Below are 27448 nucleotides of genomic sequence, written 5' to 3'. Positions count from 1 at the left end.
AAGTTGAACAGGTGAATGCAGCGTTAAAATTCCCTGTGTGGCTTTGAAACTTAAGAAAACTTACTTCTTTGATCTTCATGGGTTTTATAGGTTAGTTTTGATTGTTGGCAGTCAACTTAATCAGTGCAGAATATATAGTGTACACCATGGGTAGGTGCTCTTGTTTATTAATGATTAAGTTAAAAATATAAAATCTGAAATTATTTAGGTTGACTTGTGCTTGAGCACAGTGAACTGTTTTATGGTAAAAAAAAAAAAAAACAAGAAATCTGTTGTGGAGTCAATGGCACACCATGGCATATCATGGCTTTTGCTGTGACTCGTCTATGAGAAAATCGCTCTATTATACTTTAAAGTATGTAGCACTGCCCTCTGTTTACATATTTTCCCTATTAAAGGTTATAAAACTGTTCCTTAGGGAGAGCTAGTCATGATTCACAATTATGCAATATAATCAATTTACTGATGTAGTGTTAACCTCAGACAACAAATGCAAAGTGTCAATCTTTTTATAAAAGCAAAAAAAAAGTCTGTGTGTGTGTAAGTAATGTTTATTTCTATAGCACCTTTGACAGACAGAGGTCACAAAGTGTGTGTGTGTATGTGTAAGGAGCGAATATCTCTTTGATACGGTATGAGTTCGACTTCCAAATGCCCCGTGTGTGTGCATCTGTTATTTTGGAGTAATTTGGTCATTTCCAAATGTTTATTTTAATTTTATTTCACTTCTGGATGGCACGGCAATGAAACCTATTCAGCATTTGACCTCAGAGTGTGAGGAGGCGCTAGCGCACCATCTATATCTATTTCACTACACCGCTCACTTCCGGTGCATGCCTGAGCTCCTGTGGACTTCTCTTTTGAGGAAAAAAACTTTTTTTACTGTTCCTTATTTGGTGATGACGTTTCAAAACCTTTATTTTCATGTTAGTTTGACCGTTCGCCATTTAGACCAGACAGACCTCACCCGGAAGTTATTGACGAGCTGCACATTTCTCCGCAGCGCGTGTGTGTGAGACCCAACGGAGGAGATTAGAGTCCCAGATAGAGGGACACACACACACGTCGATCAGGTGCGCTTCACTATCGATCACCTTCTATGTGACAGGCGTGTACACGTGTATGTTATAACGGGCAACCGTTTAGTCCGGTTACAATCTGTGTCACGACACCCATCCATAGGGTGGTAGTGACTGTAGTGTTACGCTCTGAGTCAGATTTAAGTGTTTACATGTTACGTAATTGACAACTCTTCTTAAGCTCCCACTATATTAATACATACTTCCGACGGGCACTGTACTAGTATAGTTAACATTGCATCTTATATAATATTGCATGCTTTTTATTGCATAACATTCTTATGCATTTGGTTCTATTGTGTCATCCTGCTTCTTGATATATCTTGTCCCAATTCATCTTATTGTGTCATATTACATGTGTTGTATCTCACTGCATTCTTTTTCATTGTCTTACCTGTGGTTTCGAACTACATTTAATTGCACCTTTTCATAATGTGTCTTATCGAAACATTTTATCTTTTGTTTCCATTTTGCATTCATAAAAATTTTATCTCATGTATCCTATCCTCTCATATCATTGTATTTTAATTTCTTACCTTTTTTTGTCACAATATTTTCCCATAACTTTCACTTATTGCATCTTATCTTCAATCTTCTTATTTTTATCTTATTGCACCTCATCCATTTGTATAGCTCTGTATTTTGCATCCTTTATCTAACCTTATATATTAATAAAAAAAAAAGTAGACAAAGATTTTAGTTCCATTTGTTTTTTAGCCAGGAATGCCCTTTTCATACCACACACCACTCTCACTAAGTTAATTGGAGTATAAGGACAGGCTTTCTAGTTTTGTCGAGTCATTAAGACCTTGAATTTACTTTATTTTGCAGCGTTTTTGTCTAAAAGATCTCACATAATTGCTTTGAGCTACAAGTCACATCACACAGCTGACTTTTGGAAACAAACTGCATCTTAAACAGTCTCACATAAACCCAAGGGTTCTAAACCTAATACATTCTTGCTGAATCCAAACTTGACCAGAATTCAGTCTCCATTTGTCTTTGAGGACAGGTTTTGGATAATTTATTCCCATTTTGTATCTAAATCCATCCATGCATCCGTGCAGCCTGAAGAATGTTACAGTGAAGAAGCAATGTTCCTGAGAGCATGATTCATCCTTGCTGTTTCATCAGCCCATTAGATGCTGCAGGAGACGATTAATTTTCTTTAAAGAAATCTACAAAACAACGTTTAAATAAATAAATGTCTCCATCACTGTATTAGGCTTCTTTGCATATGACCACCGAAGCAAGCACCAAACCCTGCTGTCTAAAAGTGTGCACTGCATCAATGACCATTGGTGCCACAGAGACTGGCAGAGAACGGTGTAAACAGGCACGCATACACACAGTGTTTGAGCTTTTTGAACCTGGTTTCTCTGCTAATGTGATCACTCATTACTTTTTTTTTTTTTTAACTTCCATCATCTCAATCTTAACTTATGTTTAAGGTCCTAGATCATAGGTGGGCAAACTACGGCCCACGGTCTTTTTAATCCGGTCCGCCGAAGCCAAAATAAACAATTAAAACACAAAATGAACTGTCTTGCTCAATCATTTATCTCAACACTCATGGGAACCAAATGTTTTCCCGTTCTCCGCTTACGCCCGCCCTTTTCCAGCCTCCCAGCCAATCAACACGCAAAACACATGTAAACAAAGACGAACATTGGCAGAGAAAGCTGCACGCAACAATGATGCCTTCACGGCCATGGGAAACCACAGCACTCATTGAATAAACTACATTGGGTCTCAGTCTGTTATAATATCATAATTATGACTGCATTCCTTTGACATAGTCCTGTGATGCCTGGCATCCTACACGGTATGGACAGAAAATGTAAGATGAGGAAGAAAGCAGAGTTAGATTGGTCGCCGCCATAACACACCCACAAAGAAGAAAAAGAAGCGGCAGAAGAACTTACTCATGGTAGAAGCGGAAACTTGGATATCTGGCCAGATAAACAGTTCTTCCACGTCGGATAATCAAAGTAAAATGTTTGTTGATGTTTTATTGCGGGATCACGTGGTGTCGCGTGAATACACCTGGCTCGAAAGGCAGCGTAGCGCGCCTTGGAGCCAGGTGGAGGTTGACGCAGCGATACACATCTACAACAATGAGTGGCCCAAAGAAAAGAAGAGTCGACAGTGAGTGCCGAGTGTTTAATAATGAATGGACAAGTAAATACTTTTCACTGATGTCCCGTCAAAGGCTGTATGCCTTATTATTTGCAAAGAAACTGTTGCGGTTTTAAAGGAATCCAACATCCACCTTCACTTTTCCTCCAAACATGCTGCTAAATATGCTAATAACCATTATTAACAAATTATGTTGGAGGGTTTTTTCATGCAAATACTTTTTATTTAACTGAGCTACTTTTACACACACACACACTATATATATATATATATATATTGTGTGTGAAGTGAACTTTCAAGTCCCAACTGTGCCCATTGCCCCAAATAATCCTGACAAATCACACGTTACAATGTGTGAACCAACAGGGAACAAGTAATATAATATTTCACATTAAATCAAAACTAAATTAAACTCATTATCTGAAACAAATGTAAAAAGTGCAGTAGAAAACCAGAAAAAAAGAAGAAAGAAATTCAGTACATGTATGAAATGAACTAACAGGGAACAAGTATCATCATGTTTCATAATGCAAGTATATTTCATAAATAAATCAAAACTGAAAAAGTAAATGAAATGATTTACCTGCATAAAAAACAAATGTAAAAGTACAACAGTCCAAATATTCAGGAAACAACAACACTTTGTTTACAATATGTGCCAAAAAGCTTAAGAAAACAAAAAAAAAAACTAAATAAATGTTTTAAATCGGCTAATAAAAGTTTGTTTCTGGTTCCGCTCCACTTCACATGCCGACGTAAATCATTATGCATTTTAGTTCCACGTTACATTTTGATTCCAGTCACATATCTAATGCAGTCTTAATTGAATGCTCTTTTAATTTATGATACATTTTAGGATTCTAAATTTGCCTAGTAATGATATTTATTGTCGATGAAGAAAGGGTTTTTAAGAAAATTGGCATGAAATTCAAAATTTCAACCTGTCATGTCGCCGTTCTCTACCACACACTTTGCGAAGCACTGCTTTACTGACAGGCCTGTCTCTCCTTAAATGTACAAACGTTTCTTTAGAATTGGGGCTAAATTTGGGTGAAAGTTGCAAATCTATAATGCATATGGTTGATTTGTTATGAAATTTTATAAATTTGAACTTTAGACAAGAAGAATGTATGTTTGCCATCGGGTGCTGGCCTGGCCCGTCTGTCAATTTTTACAAGTCCATGTGGCCCCTGAGCCACTAAAAGTTTGCCCCCCCTGTCTTAGATGGACATCCACTGACTAATTATGTAGCAGGAATTCTCAGAACTATTCATAGGGATTTTACCTTCACCCAGGAGGTATTATTTCCATCAGTGTTTATTGATTTTTTTTTTTGTCAGTTAGCAGCATTATGTCAAAAGTACTTGATGATTTTGACAAATTTTTTAACCAAAGATTGACCTTACGCCATATTGGTTCAGTTACATGTAACGGTTCGATGTACAGATTCTGGATCAGTTTGAAAAATCAAAAAACCCCTATCTCTCATAATGGATAAATTACAAGAATTCATATCTTGGTTTGTAGAGATGTAACGATTAATCGTAAGGCTGTTAAAAATTGATTCATAGTTATCACTGTTCACATCGATACTGTGAAAATTTAAATGCAGTACTTTTTTTAAACAGCAGAGGGCTATCCAGAAGTGTTGGCGGCGGGCGGAAACTGCTACGACTTTCTTTCTGGCCGCATTCAACTCTTAAACATATTCATAAATGATTCTTCCTTTAGCACTGAAAGAATATCTTTAATTATACGTGAATATCTGTAAAAGTCACGTTTTTCTATTAGCTCTGTCTGCTAGCATAGCATCTCTTATTCACTGCAAGATATCTGCATGCCAACCGACCACTGGGTTACCAGCGCCCTCTGTTGGTCCAAACAAATATCTGACCTAAATACAATGCAATGACTGTTTTTTTTTTTTTTTCTTTTTTTTTCCAAGTCCAATTGTTAAGGCACAAAATACATTTTCAGTTGCACTTTTAAAGAGAAAAAGAACTATTATGCAGTTTTGCATTGTTTACTATAGAACCAGAATTTAAATCATTAGGCCTCTTCTTCATTTGTATTATTCCTTTATTTATTTCATTCAAGATTTATTTTTAGTTAAATTGCATTGTTTTGAATAGTTTATTAAGGGATTATTTTGACTATGAAAAATAAAAGGAAAACAGTACAACTTTTTATAGTTTTGAACCCAAAAAAAATAAAGGAATATTTTTCAGTCATCATATGTCTACAGTCCCATTTTGTAAAATAAATCGTGAGAGAATCGTATCGTGAACTCAGTATCGTGAACTCAGTATCGTGAATCGAATCATATCGGGAGTTAAGTGAATCGTTACATCCCTATTGGTTTGTAATTATCCGATCCTGATGCAGTTTGGCTCAGATATGTGTGGTTGGTTCCTCCTGGTTTTGTGCTTCATGCGGATTGGATATACGGGTACCACATTTCATTGTAATTTTAAAATAAGTGTAATAAAGTGTAAATTCCCACTTTAAAGTGGGAATGATCAGGATTACTGATTCAGATACCTGCCAATATCTGACTAAGAGGATATTTGGTGCTTGGTGGTGGTGTGCACCCTGAGTGCTCTTGTTGAAGGAGAAACTTTTGTTGTGACAAACTTGTCTGTTTGATCAACATCAAAATACAGATAGAGTTGAGTTGGAAAGATAAATATGATGTATTAGAAAATGACTTTGGGGGGGCTTTGCTGGGGTCTCTCCTTGCGGGGTCTTTCCTGGCGGTGTCGGCCTGGTGGGGCGCGGGGGTGCTTCCTCCCCTTGGGTGTGGCTTGGTGCTTGTTTCGTCTCCTGGTGGCCTTGGGGGCGGGCCCCGCGGTGTGCGGACCCGGGGCGGCCTGCCTCGCTGGTTTGGGGGGTGGGTGTGCTGGGGGTGTGCTGGTGTCCTCGCCGGGGTTGGGGCGGGGTTGCTTGGCGCCTCGGAATGATGCTGTTTACTGGGGGGCGGCGCTAGCTGTTCCGGTGGTGGAGGTTGCTGTCGGCCGCCTGGTGAGTCTGTCCTGCCATCTGCGGACTGGTGGGTGGGTCCGGGGCATCTTTGGCTGGGGGCTGCTGTTCCGCACTTGATGTGTGCCGTTGGGGTGCCTCCGTCCTCGCGGTGGGGATCGCCGGTTGCTCACGGGCCGGTGGGGGGTGCTGCTCCGTGGCTGGCGCTGTCCGTGGGGCGGCGGGCCCTGGGCTGCTGGCCTTGGGCTGTCCGGGGCTGTCCGGGGCTGTGCGGTCCTGCTGGGCTGTGGCCGGCTCCTGGGCGGGGGTGGGGGGTGCGTCCCGGGGGGCTTGGCCCGGGGGCTTGTTCTTGGGGGGTGCTCCTGGGGCCCGGGGTGCTTGGCTGGCTAGCCGGGCCGGTCCTGGCGGGGGTCTTTCGGGGAGGGTGGCGCGTGCCGCGCCCTTGCATACCTACTGGTACGGCCCCTGCTTGGGCAGTGCCCCATGAGGCAGGGTGTTGGGGCCGGAATAGGGGTCCACATCCCGGCGAGGCGGTCTGGCTTGGCCCTTGGAGGGGGCCCTAAGTTTAAAAAAAAAAAAAACTGAAGCTCGTGGCGCGGGAGGCATCAACAAAAGGTGATCTGGGGCGCTATGGGGGGCTAGGTTGGGGTGCCTGGGGGCCGGCGGGGAGATTCCCGGCGGCCCCCTGGTGCCTTATGCGGCTTGGGGGGTGTGGTCGTCCTCCCTGGGCGGGCTGCTCCTGGTGCTGCGTCCATTCCGGGTCCCTCTGGCCTGGGGTCGGGTCCCTGCTGGCTCTGGGCTCGCCGGCGGGTGCCCTCCGGCTGCCCGTTCGGCGTGGCTCTGGTCGTCTGCTGGGCGTGGGCTTCGGCTCCTCCGCTGGGGTCTCGGGCAGGGAGTTCTCTGGGCCCTCCCCTCGGGGGATTGGGCGTGGGGGCGTGGGGGGGGTCTGGGGGTTGGGGGTTGGATCGGTGGCGTGGTGCGCTGGGTCCTTGGCTCCTTGGGGCTTTCTCGGGTGTGTATGGGGGGGGCGATGGCTGCCTCTCGGCTTGGGATCTTGGGGGCGTTCGGGGGGCTGCTTGGCCGTGGGGTGGTCGCCGGGGGCCCCTAGATTGCCCGCTCTTGCTGCTGGCCTGACTGCTTCTTCGGGCCCGGGGGCGGCTCGTGGGTTTTGCAGTGGCGGTTCTTGGAAATACATTTGTCATGGATGCACTGGCCTTGGGCTGTGGGATAACACTCATACTGGGCTCAACCATAGACACGTTGTTCCAAATACCTGTTTTATGAAATTTCCACTCACTTCTTCCTCTGTTCACAGCCACCACCATTATTCCTAAGCCGCACACTGGTCACCAAACTGGCTTGATAACACAACAATAAGCACAGTATACACAACCACAATTTCACATTGCATCACTACTCCCCACCCATTCCATTTCCTATCTTGTATCCCTCTTCCCTGTTAACTTCCCCACCCCCCTCCACCCCCTCACCTTGGTGTAACACTGCCCTCTCTTTTTTACATCCTCCCTTTAATAAAGTATTTCTTACCCTTCCCTAGGGAGGGCTGGTGATGGTCACAATTATGCAATGAAATAAATAAATGTATTTAATTGCAATAATAAAATATGCATTGCTGTTAAAAGATTGCACTTCTTGTAGTGTTAACCTCCGACAGCATGTGCAGACAAAGAAAAAAAAGAAAATGACAACAATATTCAGCGTCATTCTACGTGACTATTTATTTATTACTAACAAGTTTGTAGAGTGGTCTCAGAATGTCAAACCACTTCTCGTCAAAAATTGGTGCATGAAACTTCAAGTTCAGAACTGCTTTGAATGACTTTACATTAGAGCCAGTCAATCAATGAGCCTCGAGCCAGTCAGTGCTCAGTTCTTCATGATTGCTTAACAAAGCAGTCTTTCATGAAGCAGATGATTTCAGCAGACAATTGTTGCGAATTGTTTCTTTACACTTTAGAGGAATATTTAGCAAAATGTGCCATTACTCTTACTGTAATTGAAAATCAATAGGTTTGTTGTATCCAGTTATGAAAATCTTTCAGAATATCAGAGAATTCTTCCTAATTATAGAAAAAAACTTAGCACAATAGATATCTATTTGAGAAGACACAATGACGAATGGATATAAACTAAAACATTTACTCTGTCAATCAAATGTTGCACATATCACTGAATACACAAATATCTGTTTGTGCTATATTTGGTGGTTAAGAATCAGGTTACCACATGCAATGTCATTTTTTGTGTGTGTTTTTTTTTTTTTTTTGTACATCTATCTTTGATCTTTTTCTTTTTGCTTTTTTGTGTTTTGTTACCACTTGTGCTTCTGTTACATCTGAATATGATCCTTGTGGTACAACAAAGTAAATCTTAATTTGCTTTGGAGGTACAGTTTATGACATTGCGTCTCAAACTAGTATCTGGGGACCCCTTGGGGTCTGCAAAATGCTTTCATAGATTAAAGTTATGGCATATTGTTTTCAGCAACAACACAAAAAAAACCCACTAACCGTTGAGTTACTGCTAAATAAAAAGTCGTTATTTTCTTACATCACTCACTTTGGATGCCTTGGCTGCACAGGTGCTGTTGAGTGTCCAGATTGAAATTTAAAATTGTAATGTAATAAATACAAAAAAATGTTACTGATCCCTTTATGGAAATAAAAATAACCCATGGTCAGAGGTGCACAAAGTACTCGCCCTAATTACTTGAGTGAAAGTACAAATACTCCTTGTCAGAAACTACTCCAAAACAGTATTATCAGGTGTTTAAGTGTTGAAAGTAATTAAAAACCTCCAACATAAATTTCTTCATCATAATTATAAGAACACTGAAGTAAAGTGCCTAAGTAAATTTACTTTAATAGTGTTATGGTATACAGTAAGTTGTTTTCACTGAAGCTGGTCGCTGTTGATTATAAAATGTATAACCTACTCCAGACGTGTCAAACTTATGGCCCAGCAGCCAAGTCCGGCCCTTTGGAGCCTCCAATTCAGCCCGCAGAAGAAAGAATGACAGTGCAAATATTAATCATTGTGTAAATTGCCATCTAGTTCAGTCGTAGCTGTATCAATTTGCACAATTATTTCAGGGCTCACTGCTTCCCCATCCTTATATCACATAATGGTTGTTATTTTTAATCTCATAATTGTTAAAAGATCTCTGTTTTTCCAAAATCCTGCAAATTTCCTCAAATTATTCTACTAGATTTCCTCAAACCAAACAAAAATTGGTCACAACATCAAGACGATTTAAATGAAGATCCTGTCACTTATTGTTTGGTTATTGTCGGTGCCTTACAGACTTTATTCATCTTTTATACAGGGAAGTACAAATTACCGAGAATTATATTAAAAGTACTGGTTTCCTCGCCTATTATCTGTGGCCCACTTAAACCTAGTCCATATGTGACCCCTAAATTAAAATGAGTTTGATCCCCCTTGCTGCATCTGGCAGTTTCCTGCAGTTGGCTGTAAACAGATGATAAATGGGTTCCTGATCCAGAAGTTGGAAAACCCCTGGTTTATGGTATTCTTATCCTGAAAGTATGTTATCTGTTGGACAGCATTTGTTTGGAAAATCGATTGTTCTGCTAACTTTTGTAATATTAATAACTTGCTGGGTTTGAATTACACATGAACGCATCAGAAATACTCCACTGTCCCTAATGCCTGTTTCCTCATAGGTCCCAGGACTTTTTCTGTGAGTCGTGTAGCTGCTGCATGCGCTCCGCCCTTCTGGCTCTTACTCCCAACAGCAACCCCAGCGCTGAGGATCACAAGGCTAAAGAGCTAGCTCAGCAAATCAACTTCAAGGTATAAACCAATTGTTATACAAACAGTTCAGGCAGCCACTCAATCCTTAGAGGAAAAAAGCTGCTGACGGCACCCACCAAGTCTGCCACTCTGCCCTTATCTTTCTCTCTCTGTCTGTCTTCGTGTGCTTTTGCCAGAAAACATTGTGTGCACTTTGCGGCAGCTACACCATGCAACCAGCATTTTAAGGCAATCGTTTCACTTTTTAAATTCAAAAATCATCCTCGATTTAATATTTATAACTCTGAGAACAATTTTAAAATCATTAAAAAACATATTATAAAAAATCACATTAAGGATTCATAAAAGCTCAAATATATGATTTTCATATGAAATCATAAGTAATAATTACAGAAAAAGTCATTCCAAATTTAACCAAACAATAAGTAGGTCTGTACAAATAAAATAATAAATTAAGTAAATAAAATGCCACGATTAAAAGTTGAGCTGTAGAGAAAATAATATGCCTACAACAACCCTATTTTAGAAATGTGAGGCTATTAATTAGCCTAGACTCAAACCCATAGAAATATAAACCTGTTTGTCGTTTAGCGATGATGTATGCCATGCCACCGGATGACATAGCAGCGGGCAACATCTTAAAGTCAAAATAGAACATTGAAGGATTTGACATAATAATCTGTTCCAGTGAGACAGTTTGAACCCATTTAAAGCACTAGCAGAGAGGCTGCCATAGTTATAACCCACTGAGAATGGTTGGTCTACTGTGGTAAAGGTTGGGTAATACAATACATTCTCTATGGTTTGCCTTAGTTAAAAATGTCCTGCTACATGAACAAAAACACAAGCACAGCGCACCTTTGTTTTTTCCTGTATCAATAATCAGATTGGTTATTATTTTAAACTCTAATGCCTTTTGATAGCATGGCCCTTAGATCAGACAACACATTATGGTGGCCCCACTTTGATAAGAATTCTAGAGAATGATTTCCAAAATGGTAATAATTGTTAACATCGTAGCGAAGTGGCAAATCTGTGTCATCATAGCAATAATCTGACTTTACTATTAATACTTTAATCTACAAGGAGTCGATACTGCAGGTCAATCACTGCCTGTATGTTTGGCCTTCTGTTGTTTGTAGTATGCATCACATAGCAACATGTCTCAAATCTCAGTGTTGACGGATGCATAGATGCAGCTATGTTTTTTTTTGCAGGCAGAGTCCAGTTTATCCAGACAGAGCAGTGAGAGCTCAGGAGCAGCAAGCGAGCCCTCAACACACACTCTGGGAGACTCCTCCACAGCTTCAGGCCAGGAAGATGCTGACAGGCCTCAGGCAGAGCAGGTAGGTGGTGTATACATATGGGCTTCAAGGGGATAGGCATGACAAACCCATCCACCACCCACTGAATATCGTGTCCTCTGGGCGCTGTGATTCAGTCTTTCTCCTCATAATCAGGGGTGTGGAAATGAATCGCTCTTTGATGCATTGTGCTTTTGTATTAACTCAGGGACAGATTATAATTAATTATAGCCACCTGTCGGGGTATAACTAAAACTAATATGCCTTTGCTCCACTTTGTTACTGTCTCAGGAATTTTCTCATGGAATGATGTTGCTTATGTGTTCTTACCTAATCTACTGTTTTGTGTATTATACACTGGATTTGCAGCATTTGATTGTAACCCTGCTGTCAATTTGAGAGGTTATACTGGCTTTCTGACTTATCTAATTATCTACAGCATGGCCTACGGCCTTGCGCCTATGACCAAATCACACCAATGCTGATATTTCATCACAACAGCACAATCTCAAGTGTGATATTGCTTTTTTTATTTAACTTAATTGGCTTGTTGCAAACGAAAATGTACTTTCGCATTCGACGGTATGAGGCACCACGCTTCCGGTCCAAAGACAAGACAGTGTGAGAGCGGCCGAGTCCCTGACAGTTCTCGCTGCACTGTGCCCCATATGACGGTGCATAAAAAAGTGCTTTGGATTTTTGACAGTACAGTATGACGTTTATTCTATGCCAGCAGCACAGAATGTTTATGGAGCTGTCTAGCGATTTAGCTGTATGCGTGTCACACAAAAAATCTAAATATGATGCATATTTTTTTTGTATTGTATTAGTTGAAAGGCTTTCAGTCAGCGCAGACTGCCCCGAGTCAGAGAGTGGGAACAGATGGAATATATAGCTTAATAAAAACAACTGCTGTGTGGATGGAGGGTGTGCTCTGATCTGCTCCAGCTCGACTGCTTGTGTGAGCAGTGGTGACTAGCCTCTTACTGTCCTCATAGCAGTGAGTGATACGTGTTTTCATTCTAAATCATAAGAAAACTTTCCAATAGCACAAGATAAAGTTCCATTTTTTTACTAGTCTCTATGGAGAAAACCATTGCAGACAGTTCCACAATGTGCCCGTGCATGCGAGTTTCATTCAGGAGGGGAGGAGGGAGCATGGAGTGCCTCACAAAACACACGCACTGCAGCTTTAACTTTGAATATTACATGCACCGTTTAATATAACTAAAAACAGAATACAAAATGCAAACTCACCTGGTCAAATGGCGAATTTTGTCATCTGAGTTAGCAAAACGCTCCAAAACACGTCTGCGGCTGCAGCCACTCTATTTGACTCAGAGCCAGCTCAAATCGTCTCCGCAGGTCCTCGTTTTCAATTTGGCGTAAGCACAATATCACTGGGTAATAAATTCCAGCTACACACTCTTGTGTCCCTACTTGGAGTGAAGTTATCTGTCCGGATTTTGGCTAGCCATTGCTGACGCGCTGTATTATCAGCAGGGAAGCAGTCGAAGCTAATACAGGAATTATACCATGAAGAAAAGGTAGATCTAGGTACACAACAGTGTAACAGTAATGCTGAACCTCCAACTCTTTGATATACCAATCGCCTCTTTTTGACACCGAACATGCTCATTTTTCCCTCCACTCGCTGGCTTTGTAACAACAACAATGGACTGGAAGTCAGTGCCCTCACAATCTGTGACAGGAAGTTATTGTACGCCATATTGTGCACTTAGCCAATTAAATGAAGCTTCACTACACTGAAGCTACCCACTAGAGAATTTTAGTATGCTAAGCTACAACAAAATTACCAAAGTAGCTTAACCACATCAAAGTTTCCTTTTTTTTCTTTTCTTTTTCTTTTTTTTGCATTGAACTTACTTCATTCCAAGTCATTGCTATTTAGTGATCAATCAAACTGAGACAAACTGATCAGTTCAATCATTTATTAAACTTGTTCTCTCTCAAAGAAACTAACAAAAAACGTACTCGCATAATCACCACAAGTTCTGATCATTTAGATTTTACTTTGTATTTCAGTCTTTATTTGTAATTGTTTTTTTTTATTTACCTTATCTACCTTTGTTATGCATTTTTATTAATGATAAAGTAACTTGTTTATCTCCTTTTAAGTTAACGAAATAGATTTGTCTTGCTTTCGATCTATGTGCTGGTCTGTGATTAGTAGAACATTTATTTGCCCAATTCTGTACTATTACCATCTACACAATTATTAAATTGTCGATACTGTTTAAATTGACCACCAGAGACAGTTATTTGGTTTCTCCTGTTTTTCTCATTTTTCCTTTTACTCTCATAGACACGCACTCAGGATGAACGGTAGAGATGCGTTTAAGGTTGAGAAATGCCTCGGAGAATGTAGCTTCCGTGGGGACGCTACTGAACTATTTGGCCACAAATATAGCTAACTACTGAAAAGCTATTTGATGTCAAAAACAGCAACGCTATGACCACATTACTGAGAAATGTAGTTTAACTAGTAACGTCACCACTGTACAACATTACATTTTAGTTTAAATAAAGCATGTTTATTTTATTTCCCTTTTTAATGATGTCACATCAGTAAGTAAATGTGCCAAATCTTTTCAATCACCTGTCAGAGGTCAGAACAAACCTCATTAAGTAAGAGTGAGTTCATTTTCAGTGACTGAAAAGTACCTTTAACCCTAACCTTTAAGCTAGCTCTAAATTTTAGACTACTGATTTAAAAGTTAGCAGGTTTCTTCTGTGAAAATAAAACAAAAACAATTTCTAATGAGTATTCATGAGGCATGAAATGACTGTGACTTTGGAAGATGTAAAAAAGCAAAGGAGAAAGACATTAATATTTATTAGAGCTGTCCATATTTATTTTTGTTCAGTTCCAGATAATTGTAACTAAATATTTAATGCTTTTGTTGGGTTTCTCTCATTTTTGACTTATCGTGTAGATGACTGATGAACAAACCCATTTCTGTTATTGTTAGGATTGCACTCACTTCAATTAAGAAGAATGTTAGGTTATTACCTTTGAGGTAAACTAGCAAAATTGTTCATATTCAGGTATGTTTAACCTACAAACGAAGGTTGTCATTGGCTGCATAATAAAAACCAGACAACCTTCTATTGGACTTTTCCTTGCCAATCTTTGGCTCAGAGGATTCTGCAGCTGACAGACTGGAAATGTTCAGTCTGATGCAGCTGAGGATAATGTGCTCATTACTATGAGTCACCTGATGGGAAAGACCCAAATACGAGGTACAACTAAGTTTGTTGTTGTTGTGACGTTTTATTTTTGCTGCTTTATAATACTGAGAAGACGAGTTTGAAGTGTGTGTTTGTGTTTCAGGTTTTCTGGTATTTAGACTTATCTGAGACTTATCATTAAGTGTCATGTCAGGTTTGGAGTGGTCGCACTGAGCTGTGGTGTGAGTGCTGTTATTTAGGTTTGTTGTATCTACGTGAAAGCTGCCATTTGAAAGTTGACTTGGCTCGAACAAGAGTTTTAAAACAACCATGTTTTAAAAGCTGTTTTTTTTTTTTTTTTTTTTTTTTTTTGATAGTCTGAAAGAAAACTGTGGTTTTAATCTTTACCAGAACAGAAAGTGTTTGAGGGGCATAAGAAGTACTGTCCCTTGTTTCTTCTAAATGGAGTAAGCCCCTAGGAAAACGTTGATGCATTATGATTTATTAATGTTTTTTAAAGATTTTTCACTTTCCCCCAACATTAAAACTACATCCGAAACAATCATAGGGGAGTTATAATGTTTTTGAACTGCAGTGCAGGAGTTTTGGGAAGTTATTAATGTTGTGTTGTATCACAGATTATCTGACAAAGTAAGATTTTTCCCCCACATTTCAGCATTAAATTTTATGTAATAACAAGAGCACTAAAAAAGCACAAACTTCTGCCAAGCAGTGATCCTGATCATGGTACCGTGATCATTCACACTTTAAAGGCGTGCAACAAATTTTTATTCAAATTACAGTACGATACAGTGGGTCCAAATGTATGGACACCCTAATTTAATCATATCATCGCAATGAAATGTGCAATTTGGATCGATTCCAGATGAAACTCAGTGGGGCATATGAGGAACCAAACTGACATAACTGATTTCATAAAGATCGATCAATTGCGAACAGATACATTCATTTTTGAACTTTTGCCAATGATGAGAGATAATGTAACAAAAACTTCCATAGCATCTATCTTTGGTTAAAAATGTTGTCAAAATTCGTTAAGTACATCTCAGGGTTTTCCCCAGAAAACTTGTTAAGCTTGGTGGTAGAGAAGCCCACCGGCAGCCCATCGTGTTTTTGTTAAAAAGACATTTTTTAAAGTTGAGAGGAATTTTGAAATTATGACTATTATGTGTTATTATAAGCCATTTTTTAACGATACTTAAGCGTAGAGTCTTACAAAATACACAATTTTGAAATACAGTTTTAACAAACCCCACAAAAATACAATTAAAATAAATAATATCAATAGTTTTAACTTAAGTGAAATCCTAGTGAATCTTAAAACAAGCCATTGCTGGTCACATTTAAAAGTAAAATAAATTGACATAAATAAAAAAGTGCAAACATGGCCAATGGGTAAAACCAGGGAACTCAGAGGCTTTAGTGATTGAGCCTACAACATGAGAAACGTGAAAGCTATTAGTTATTTTCATAATAGATATTTCATTTTAGTCAATGTACTGTATTTACTATTTATATTATTTATTGGCTGCTTTTGCTTGCTGCCATCTCAATGCTAGTGTAGAGTCTAGGGCTTCAATTAACGACTATTTTAATAGTCGACTAGTCATCGATCATTGAAACAATTAACCGACTAATCGGATGACAAATTGTACAATTATTTGCTCTATGTTGCTACAATCTTTTAAATTTGGCTTGGGGCAAATTACAACAGATAAAAACAATGAATAAATAAAACAATTCCCAATGTAAGGTGTCAACAGGTTCCTTACAAACACAAATTCAATTGAATACATCATCACTAGAATGTGCTTCAGTGATAGCATTTACACATTGAAAAAGACGATTGAACCATAAAAAATTGTATTTAAAATAAATAAACAAATGACACTTAACCTGGCGAGGGGCAAGAAAAAGCACTGGGGGAAACTCTGACTTCTGATGTAATTTTGCTAACAGACAAACAAGCAAATAAACACCAGTGGAAATATGACCTCTTTGGTAGAAGTATTAATGGCTGAGTCCAAAGTTCTATGTGTTATTATTGCCACAGATTTTTAGTTAATATTCATAACAGGACCAGGAGAACAGAGGTCCAAGTTTCCTTTCCAAGCCGCACTGCCCTGGTGTAGGAAGACTCATTCTAAACAGTGGCTGTTCCAGCTCTTAAAACCTATGTTTCCATGGTTTCTCTTCACAAGTTCTGATGATATGGATGAGCTTTGTTGCCTAAGAGGATTGAAATTTGGCGCCAGCTGTTTCCACATAACCACACAACTACAGAGCCTGAAGCAGGAGAAGAGGGTCAACTTAGATTAGTGCTTCATTTGGATAAACTGAGAAGGGCCATATCAAAAATAGTACTCACCATCTGCTGATTTAGTTTGATGGTAGGGGGTTGAAGCAAAAAGTCAGACAGACGTGCCCACAGAATTCCAAACAGGCGTTAGACTGGGCTATATACATGTTTACAACCTCTACCCCACTTTCTCCAGACTCCTTTAAGCCTTATCTAATGCGGTGAAATTTATATCTCCTCTGAAAAAGCTGTGACCGTCAGCCCTGCTTGTTGTTCACAGCTTTTTGCCCTCCAGAGATTTATGCTGCACACTTTTAAATGTAAGAGAACAGAACAGGAGATTTTCTCAATTTATTTTAAAGGGACCCAAACCTTCAATAGCAGCTTGGATGAATGAAAGTTAGACACACACAAAGCTTTTAATGTATTGAAGTTAGCACTCGTGAATTTTACAAAACCTAGAAAAGTCTTGAAAAGATAAAATTAAGGCACTATGATGGAAACCAAAAAGATTATAAGGTCTGGATAATTAGAAGAAGAAAAAAGTTGGTTTGACTATATCAAATAATATATTTTTTCTCTTTTTTCCTGTTATATAAAGATAGATGTTTTAAACATTGTGGGATTTCTATCAAGCTGTGAGGTTTATTTGCTGCTAAATTATAATTTCTGGATGTTATACAACCCTGTGGGTCAAGAGTTTACAATTCTAGTGCTCAAGGGCAGCTATCCTTGTTTTTTATTCTTAGTTATTTTTTTTGCCTCTCTGTTTCAACACACCTGATGGAAGAAATCATGATAACACCGGAAGCACGGAAACAGTTTATTATTCGGTTTTCCCCCTTTCCCTGCTCGACTCAATTTTCAAATTAGTTTTAAATTCCATTCCATTAGGAAATTATTTGAAACCCCCTGAGATTTTTGCCTGGGCCCCCATTTTGTTCAACCTCTTACGAATCCTTCTGTTTTCAGAGCTAAAACCAAACTCCCATTGTAAGATCTTTGAGAGGCTAAAAGCAGGCAACTGCAAAATGTTTATAGAAAAAATAATTAGGAAATTAATGAGTTGTTTATTGGTTCATAATTTGAATCCTGCGTTTGTTTGGCATTCGTATTTAAACATATGCATTGCACGTTGATTTGATTTTGTACAACAATCAGCCTTCACAGTAGGATGTGACATCCAAAAAGCAAAAAACTCAGACTGTTGCTTAAAAGCAGTGAGTCAGAGGTTCTAGGCTTTGATGTTTGTTTGGGACTAACAACCCTTTATTTTGGAATCATTCCTGATGGTGTGAGCACAAATGATGCTTATCTTTTAAAGATTTTATTGGCAGCTTGTTAAAAAAAACAATCACAAAATGCTGGCTCCATAAAAACAGCCTTACCATTGCCTTCTTTGTTAACATTGTTAAGCAGCTGCATACCTTAGAGCAAATAACTCTTTCTTTAAGACTCCAAAATATTCAACAAGAAAAACTGTAGCGATGGTAGTGCGTATATTTGGCCACTGAAATGGACATTGATTGTTCGGTGTGACTATCCTAGCACTCAGAACTGTAATTCATCTCAAGGTAAATCCCATTTGCATTATTTTTTGTTGAATCCGGGTATCCTTCGTTTTTTGGTGATTCCGTTTCAAAACCGAAATAACAAACAGTGTGATTTTTTTGTTTTACTGACTTAAAACCAAAACAGAAATATTAGAAAACCAGACAAGCAGTGTTTTTCTGTTTCAAAATGAGATCTTGAGCAAAAAAGGAGCAATAAGTCACATTACTGGTGAATTGAAACTTTTTTAATACATTAATAAATCAAAACAAAAAAATGGATGTTACGTAAAGCATGCACATGATATGTGAGTAAAGAAAACAGAGGTGGTGTAATGACTCTACTGGTACTCCTCGTTTCTTGTGATCAACTTCTGCGTGTGTTGACGACTGCTGTTAGTGGCTGACGGTATTATAACATGCAAAATAAACATTGTTACTGCCCTCAAAAAGGCTGTGTATTTTTTTTTTTTTTTTGCAAAACTGTCAAATCATAAAAATTCTAACGTCTTTTCTTTTTCACACTGGCCTCACTGTTTATAGTCAGTCACCTGTTTATTTAAATTATTTAAATTCAAGGTATAAAATGGAAGGGAGGGGAAGAGTTGGTTATTTCAAAGTCAGAGTGAGATGTGAAGTTGTAGTTGTGCATATTGTACTTATTGTGTTGTGTAATCAAGCCAGTCTAGTGACAAGCGTGAAGCTTAGGTATAATGGTGGTGGCTGTGGACAGAGGTAAGGAATGAGTGTTAATACCTAAAACAGGGTTTGGGATCAACTTGTTTAAGGTTAAGCCCAGTTTATCTCACAGTCCAAGACATGCTAGACCAATGTATGTGCAAGTACCGCTACTGCAAACCCGAGCGCTGCCCCGGACCTGTAGATGCAGCCAGGCCAGCCGGAAAAAAAACGGCCGAGCAGCCCCTTAGACGCCTCCAAGCCCCCAAGCCGAGAGGCAGCCATCGCCCCCCACACACACACCCGAGAAGGCGCTGAGGACCCAGCGCACCCCGCCACCAACCCCAACCTCGAGGCCCCCCACCAACATCCACCTTACCACCCCCACACCCAACCTTGGCCCAGAGAGCCCCCCGCCAGAGCCGCGCTGAATGGGCAGCTGGCGGGTGCCCGCCGGCATGCCCAGAGCCAGCAGGGACCGGACCCCAGGCCAGAAGGACCCGGAATAGCAGCAGCACTGGGAGCAGCCTGCCCAGGGACAACGACCACACCCCTGGCTGCCTAGGGCAACAAGGGGAGGCTGCATGCCGGCCCCCAGGCACAGCGACTGAGCCCCCCAGAGCGCCCCAGGTCACCTTTTTTGATGCCCTCAACGTAATGCGCCTTAGTTATTGCCAAAGTCAGTCCCCCCCCCCTTCCCAAGGGCCTCCCGGCCTCGCAGGGCACCGCTCAAACAGGGGCCACCCTGCGCCTCACCCACCTGCATGCAAGGGCACAGCCTGCGCCACCTGCCCTGGAAGACCCTTGCCAGGACTGGCCCAGCCCACAGGACCCCAAGAGCACCCCCCGGGACCAGGAACCCCCAAGAGCATGCCCCCCGGGGAGCGAACCCCCACCCCAGCCACAGTCCAGCAAGGCCGCACCGTACAGCTCAAGCCACAAGGGGAATGCCCCGCACCGCCACTCCAATGGCACACACCTGGTGCGGAACAGCAGCCCCCAGCCAAAGGGGCCCAGCAAACAGCATCATCCCGAAGCGCCACACAAACCCGCCCCAACCCCGCTACAGACGGCCCAGGCCCGCACACCGCAAGGACCGCCTCCAAGGCAATCAGGAAACGAGACGAACACCAAGCCACACCCAAAGGGAAGAGGCACCCCCACGCCTTGCTGGGCCGACACCGCCGGAGAGACCCTGCGAAGAGAGCCCCCTGCATTCCTCAATGGAGAGGCACTTCCCTATCCCCTGTGTGTGTTTAGTGAATGTATGAGGTGCAATTAAAATAAAGGGAATGGAGGGAAGCGGTGCTCCCCATCCAACCTTTGTGTATATATGTGTATGTGGTGCAATAGTTCCGGAGGGTGGAGGTGATGGTCGCACCCTCCGGGGGTGGTGTGTTGAGGTGTGATTAAAATTGGAGGGATTGGTAGGGCAACTTGAGGTGGGAATGCCGTCACGCCACTACTCAGTAGCACAGCGGCGGCACCCTCCACTCCAAGCACCACCATCCAGCCCCCAAGTGAAGTGAAGTGTTCATCTAGAATGCCTGTGTGGTGTGAGCCCGGCCCGTCCACATGGCGGGCCACTGGAGAGGGTTAATGGCGCAGATGGGCACTGCGGGCCTCAGGGATGCGCCGAGCAGCACAGCCCGAGATCCACCCCGCGGCACCCCCTAAACCTTGCCGGCCCCACGGAGAACGGTGGCACCCCCCACCCTCCAGGCGCGGCCGGGCACCAGCCACACCCCCCAGCGGTCCAGGGGGCGACCCCCGCCGCACGCCGGCCCAAAGCGGCCCGCCCCAACAGCAAGCGGCCGAGCAGTAGAGTCCCCCCCCAATGAGAAAGGACGCCATCAGCCGCCATCAAACTCACTGTTTTTTTAAAGCAGTGAGTCATTGGAAGAAGTGTGGTTCAGTAATTGTTTTCTCAGCGGCCAGCGTGAGCTGGTTTCTGTCAGCGTCAGTCTAAGGGGAATTATCGGCTGATTATTACAGTGTTTCTTCTCTCAATACCATTTACTTTATCAGACATGAGGGAATGTGTATTAGCAAGAGCAATTGCTTACAAAGCCCAACAAACAGCAGTCCTTCCCTAGGTTTAATGAAAACAGTTTAAAATTAGTGATCATGTAAGCTTCCTTTGAGTAGATTTACTTGCCACTAACGTGGATACATTCCATTTGTATTACTGCTTAGACTGCTAAGAAAATGTACAAATATTCTGTTGATTGAAACTAGAATGTAAGAAAAGCTTCAAAATCCAAAAACTTGAAACCGGCGAAAGAGGAAACCAGAGATGATGTTGTGTTGAATATTGTAATAAGTTGAAATAGGATGTTCATCAGCTAATTTCAATTTAAAGAGCGTAGCCTTTAAAAGTAAAAAAAAAAAAAAAAAGCAACAGTAATAAAAGTACGACATGGTAGTGAGTAAGCAAACACTTTCTACTCCACTATTTCTCCTAGACATTTCAATGCCTGCTCTTCCTTTCATCGTGAAGCAGAATTCACCAAGCGTTGGATTGACTAATAGGAAACCCTGTAGGTTAAGTTGACCCTACTGATGATGTGTTATAATATTTCTGGTCATCTGCTTCGTCTTCGTGAGAAATGTATTAGAGTACGTGAATCACCATTCCAAGTGGGTGTAACACTTGGAATGTGCAAATGGGTTTGTATGGCACATTTCATACACACTGTAGCACAATGTGCTCTCCATGATCGAAGGTGCCTAATGATCCTGGCAGGATCACAACAACTGATGGAGCTTATATTTGGAGCAGATTGAAATTGAAAGGAATCATGCTAACAAATTCACCCTTGAGTGGTTGACCAAATCGAAATGATTGAGTGTAATATGGACTTCAATTCATTTTGGGATGACCTCATTTAACGTCTCTAAAACAGGAAAATCCGATGGGGTTGCATTCAAACTTTAAGGACAGTGTAGTAGAAAGACACCACAATGATGTGAAAAAGTTAATGCCAGCATTACAAACACTTCATTACCACTGTGGTTCCCATTGTAGTACATTAGGCCATTAGGTTTGGAGGTAATAATGGGTTCACATAGGATCAGGCTGAGAATAAGCTAATAACTGAGTAATTTACACTGCATTTGTTCCACGTATTCAAAGCTGCTTTCTTTCAACTGTGGCTGAAAGGCTTCAGTCTGTGTATACACAAAGCCTCTAAATGATGACAGCAAGGGTAGATAGCATATTTATTTGCATCAGTTTCCTCCACAAGTTCTTCATTGTCTGCTCCTCTGCTTACAGCCTTTGGGTGATCAGGGTGAGTGAAGCAGGTTACAGGTCATGGAAGCGCAGCTTTTTATTGCCTTTATTTTACTATTAAATATAGACACGCTGAGTCACTTCTCAATGCACAGTAAATTTCAGCTCTCTGCAATGATTTTTTTTATTGTTGACAGAACAACATTTAAGTGCTGGAAAGGTTGGGGGGGAAAATTAATGACAAGGACAGATATGATTAACATTTCAACATTTTTTTTACTTCCTCACTCAGGTATTTGAACTCTGAAAACTAAAAAATAGAACAGAGCAGCAGCAGGAATACAGATATGAATCCACACCATGTCACACATGACTAATTCTCAATTATTTTAAGAATAAAAGTAGTAGCATTTGGAAAAACCCTGAAATGAAGACATGTTAAGAAACATCCCAGTATGTGTCATCTGTTCTTTATATGCGTGACAAATTCTTCTTTCAACTGGTCCTACATCGACAAGCGTATGTAGTAGTTTCATCAATTTTTAACAGTTTTATGTTGTGCTGCCTACTGCCACCTACTGGCATTGGCTACTATTTCATTTCAATGCACTTAAACAAAACAAATGAGGTCATAATTTTAGGGTAGACTTGGGGTGTGCCCAAATATCGATACGATATATCGCAATATTTTTGCCTTGCGATACGTTATTGATGTACTGCTTTTTCCCCCCTTTTTACACAAGTTAAGTACTAAGCATAAGTTAAATGTTCTCAGGTTTTTAAGTTTACAAAGGACAAATTGATATTAGTATTAGCACTGAAATGTATGTGCAGTCTGCAGTGCAGGTTTAAGTTGAGCTTTACACTTGGTGATAAGTATAAGTTAAAATGTGTGCCCAGGTTTTCATAGACCACCCAGTTGTTTATATTATAATGCTGATTGAAATGTTTATTTTTCATATGTAGTAAAATTTTCCAGTTTTCATAAAACAAGTTAATTTTGCTTGTGAAGCAGCACTGATATGTGTTCATGTTTACAGAGAAGTTGATAATATTAGCACTGAAATGACTATTTTCTGCATTCATTTAGTTTTTAATGATTTAAAGTTAATTTGCACAATTTTGTATCAGTCTTCCCTTAAAGACTTAAACATAACACAAGGACATTGGACTAGTTATGGTCAGTGTGGTAAGAAGAGCCACTGTGCAGTATATAATTAATTGACAATGTTTTGTAATGCCTGTGAAATGGATTCAGTCAATAAATTCTGAATTTCTTCTGACACACAGATATCGTATTGTATCGTGGACACAATTTCCCGCGATATATCGATTATTGCAGAATTGCTGTATTGTGGTAATATCATTATCGTGGGTACAAATATTGTGATGTATCGTATAGCGAGGTACCTTGTGATACCCAGCCCTAGGGTCGACCAAGTTAAACTGGACACTTTAATGACATAGACTTGGTAATCTCGCCTGACATAGGTTTTAAAAACATTGCTTTTCATCACATAATTTTAACATTATTTTGGTCTACCAAATACATCTTTATATTCAACATTCCATATAATGGATTTATCTTCAGTGCCTAAATCATATAAATAATAACAGCCAGTATTGCACGTTTGTTGTGCGATTTCTGACACTTTGTGCATTTGTTTTTAAAGTAAAATAGTTTTTTGTGGTAAATATGGTGTTTGCTGAGAAGCAACCCCTGTTTAGTTATTCAGTAAGTCTTGCTACTTGTGGTTTTGCTTTTGTTTCCTGGAATTTGAAGCATTTTGGTGAGTCAGAGGTGGGGCAAAGTTTGTAATATTGTATAATAATGGGCTTGCGATAACGATATAATGCAATATTTTTTTGGAAAAAGGGAAAAAGACATAAAACTTGCAATTTGAAAAATAAGCATGCACATACTTTGTGTGTGAACTTTAAAACTTAATAAGAATATTAAAATAATATTGTACCCTCAACGATATATCGTGAGATAGGATATTGAGATATTAAAGCAAGATGTAGTGTTGTGGTGGTCAAGACCGGTCTTGGTCTCGAGACCAAATTTTAAAGGTCTTGGTCTTGTCTCGGACTCTGAAGCATTTTGACTCGGTCTTGTCTCGGACTCGGGCTGCCCGGACTCGGGATTTTCCGTCAAGACCGTTCGAGACCAGCACTAATTCCTGCTATTTTTAAACATTTTTATAATGTGATAATAACACGGAGAAGAACGGGATAAAACAATCCTTTATTCATTATTTAATCCACCCCGTATAATGACCACAACCCTCCTTATTGTGACTGAGTGACGTGTGTGACACACTCATACGTGTGTGGCTCCGGTGTCAGTTTGGACCGCGGAGCGCAAGGGAGAAATGAACTAATCACCGGTAAAAATCCCAGTAAAACTCCTGAAAACAATCACCAGTAATAAATATTATCTCCCTGGTAAAGACAGTAGCTCTAACAACTGGTAAAATGATAAACTGATGATATTACAGCCTGTGAATGCTGGATAGGGGACGCACTTACTCTGCTTCTGGGTCCTAGTGCCAGCCGAGCGTTGAAGCCTGTTCCGTTTACCGTGTTTACTGAGGTCCGTGTGTGTTTAATAAGTCCGTGTGTGTTTAATAAGTTTGTGTGTGTTTAATAAGTCCGTGTGTGTCCGTGTGAAAGTCTGCATGTTTATGCATCTGTCCATCCACTCTTTTCATTATATCCATTATGTCTTTTAAGGCTTTATTACATAATGTCGGCTGTAGTCCGGGCCGCCGCCATCTTGGTTTATGTCGTCACCAGCGCGTCATCGCCGCAGAGTTGCACTCAAATAATATTATATATTTTTAAAGTGGTGGTTTTTTTGTGACTTTAGACTCCAATTACATGTATGTATATAATATGTTCCCCACAATATAAACAGGTTCAAAATATAATTATTTTTTATAGTTTCTGTTTCCACTGTATCCAGAATAATAATAATTATATATATATATATATATATATATATATATATATAATAACTATTGATTAATTTGTTACATGACTTTTCCAGGGTTTGAGTTTGTTTTATTTAGTTTCACATCTACCTGTAGCTCTATGTTTTTTACACTGCTGACAACTTGTTTTTAGTTTTATTTCAGAAAGTTTCACTTTTACAGTTACAGTTGGAAATCTTTGTGAATTGAATATCCAGTTATATTACAGCAACCAAATTAAACTATATCAACTAAGTGAATTAATAAAAATAACCTGTGTAAAGGCTTTTTCAAACTAAAATCTTATCTTGTGAAATCTGTGACCTGTTAAACCTGAACAACTGAAAGAATCAGAATCAAGAATCATTATTTCTTGACAGAAATGCTTTTAAACACTTGCTGTACATTCAGCTGACATAAAAATCTTGTTTTCAAATATGTAGAATAATTGTGAATGTATCAGTAGCAGTAGTAGTTTTAATATTTTAGTTAATTTTTTGCAGGCACCTTTTTTTTTGTCCGTCAAATGTATTTAAAATAAACTAAAATTAAAGAGAGATGTTATTTAACTGTTGAACCTTGCCATAATTTTATTTATTTATTTATTTTTTTAAATTGAAAAAAAAAATGTTTATGGTCTTGGTCTTGGTCTTGGTCTCGGTTTGTCTCGGTCTTGGTCTTGACTCGGTCTCGGCTCCCGAAAGTCTTGGTCTTGTCTTGGTCTCGGTGCATGCTGGTCTCGGGCAAGTCTTGGTCTCGGATAGTGCGGTCTTGAACACAACACTAGCAAGATGTATCATCCGATCTTTACTCCTGTTCTTTCTACTGTGGCTGTGTAATTCCCTTCTCTGTTGATACGTCAGATAACGCTCTACAAAAAACTCTCATTCTTCACAGGCGGAACCACCTTCAGTTTCAAGAGCAGAGCAACCCCCTGCGGCTCCCACTGAGCGCCCCCTCAGCCCCAGGCAACGTAGAGCCCAGCGTCGTGGCGAGCAGCCCCCCAGGGAGCCTGCAGCCAACAGGGCAGCCTTTGTGCCTGCAAACCGGCAGCATCAGGATGAAAGCCACGCGGGCTCGGCCGCCCTCATTCTGGTGCTCACTCTGGCCTTGGCTGTGCTCATTTTCCGCCGAATCTACTTGGCACAAGAGTACAAGTTTGACTACGATTTCTGACCACATGTTCAACCAGTGCTTCTGCTAGGCAGAATGTGACCAAGGTAAAGGCTGATGCTCATTGTCCCACCCTGTCAACTGAGGGTCGAGTTCCCACAGAGAGAGAACTGTCATTCCTACACTCACCACCTTTTTAAACAATGTGAATTTCTTCCTCCTGGGATAAGGATTTTTTGGAAGAGGGAGCTTTGCCGCTTGTGTTCAATAATACTCTTATACACATGCTACGTTCCATTTCATATAACTGTTGTCTACCTTACGGACAATGCTTGTTCCAGTATTTAATTAAAAATGGAATTTCATGTTTCAAATCAAATTTTGATTGTTGTCTGTCTAATTATTGATCACAGAACTTTTGTTCAAAGAAAAGCAATGTCTTCTTTAATGAAGTCCATTGGATTTAATGTTACTGCTTTAGGCAAGTTGATGGAGATAAGTGAGGGAGTCGCTGCAAGATGAACACACCAAAATTCTTTACGTTGTATTTCTACTTCTACTCTTTCTGTCTGCAGATATTTATGCTCTTCTTAAGAAGAATACCATTATACCAATTATTTAATGAATAGTTCAGTGCTACCATCCAGTTCAAGCATCTCCAGGATTGTCTCATTTCAGTGTAGTGTGTCTGTTAGCTCCTCCCACTCTTTTTAAGACACACATCATATACAACTAGAGGTTAAATAGGGCCCAAAAAATCCAGCCCGACCTGACCCGGGCCAATTAACCTAAATTGTAGGCCTGAGCCCGAAGCAAACCCAATGTAAATTATTGCTGCCTGTAGACTAGTAGCATGGTGCCTCGCACCACGTATCTGCCCAAAGGTATGTAGACCAGAATGGGCAGCCCGTGCGTCAAGCGTAGACCTGACTGAAGCACACAATCAGATTTGTTCCCTGCGCTCCAGCAGTAAGTGAGGAATGAGCAAAATCAGCAAATAGTATTCAGTGAATGTGAACGCTGAACAACATAAGGCAACACAACGCCTTCAATATCCCGTCCCACTACTAGCAGAAGTCACTATAG

General features: G+C 40.5%; 1 protein-coding gene across 4 annotated transcripts in view; it reads left to right on the top strand.

The window, feature by feature from the left end:
- The window catches only part of ube2j1 (ubiquitin-conjugating enzyme E2, J1), a 100744-nt gene extending 74003 nt beyond the window's left edge, over nucleotides 1–26741 (top strand). For all 4 annotated transcript variants that reach the window (XM_028440178.1, XM_028440176.1, XM_028440177.1 and 1 more), the window contains 3 exons: nucleotides 9905–10034; nucleotides 11213–11341; nucleotides 26147–26741. In XM_028440178.1, the coding sequence (XP_028295979.1) occupies nucleotides 9905–10034; nucleotides 11213–11341; nucleotides 26147–26425 (538 nt within the window). In that variant the 3' untranslated portion in view covers nucleotides 26426–26741. The remainder of the gene's footprint in view (nucleotides 1–9904; nucleotides 10035–11212; nucleotides 11342–26146) is intronic.
- The last annotated feature ends 707 nt before the right edge of the window (nucleotides 26742–27448 follow it).

Source organism: Gouania willdenowi, chromosome 24 (assembly GCF_900634775.1).
Source record: "Gouania willdenowi chromosome 24, fGouWil2.1, whole genome shotgun sequence".
Lineage (NCBI taxonomy): Eukaryota > Metazoa > Chordata > Actinopteri > Blenniiformes > Gobiesocidae > Gouania > Gouania willdenowi.
The sequence above is the reverse complement of the archived record's forward strand: the minus strand, read 5'-3'. Positions and strand labels throughout refer to the sequence as shown.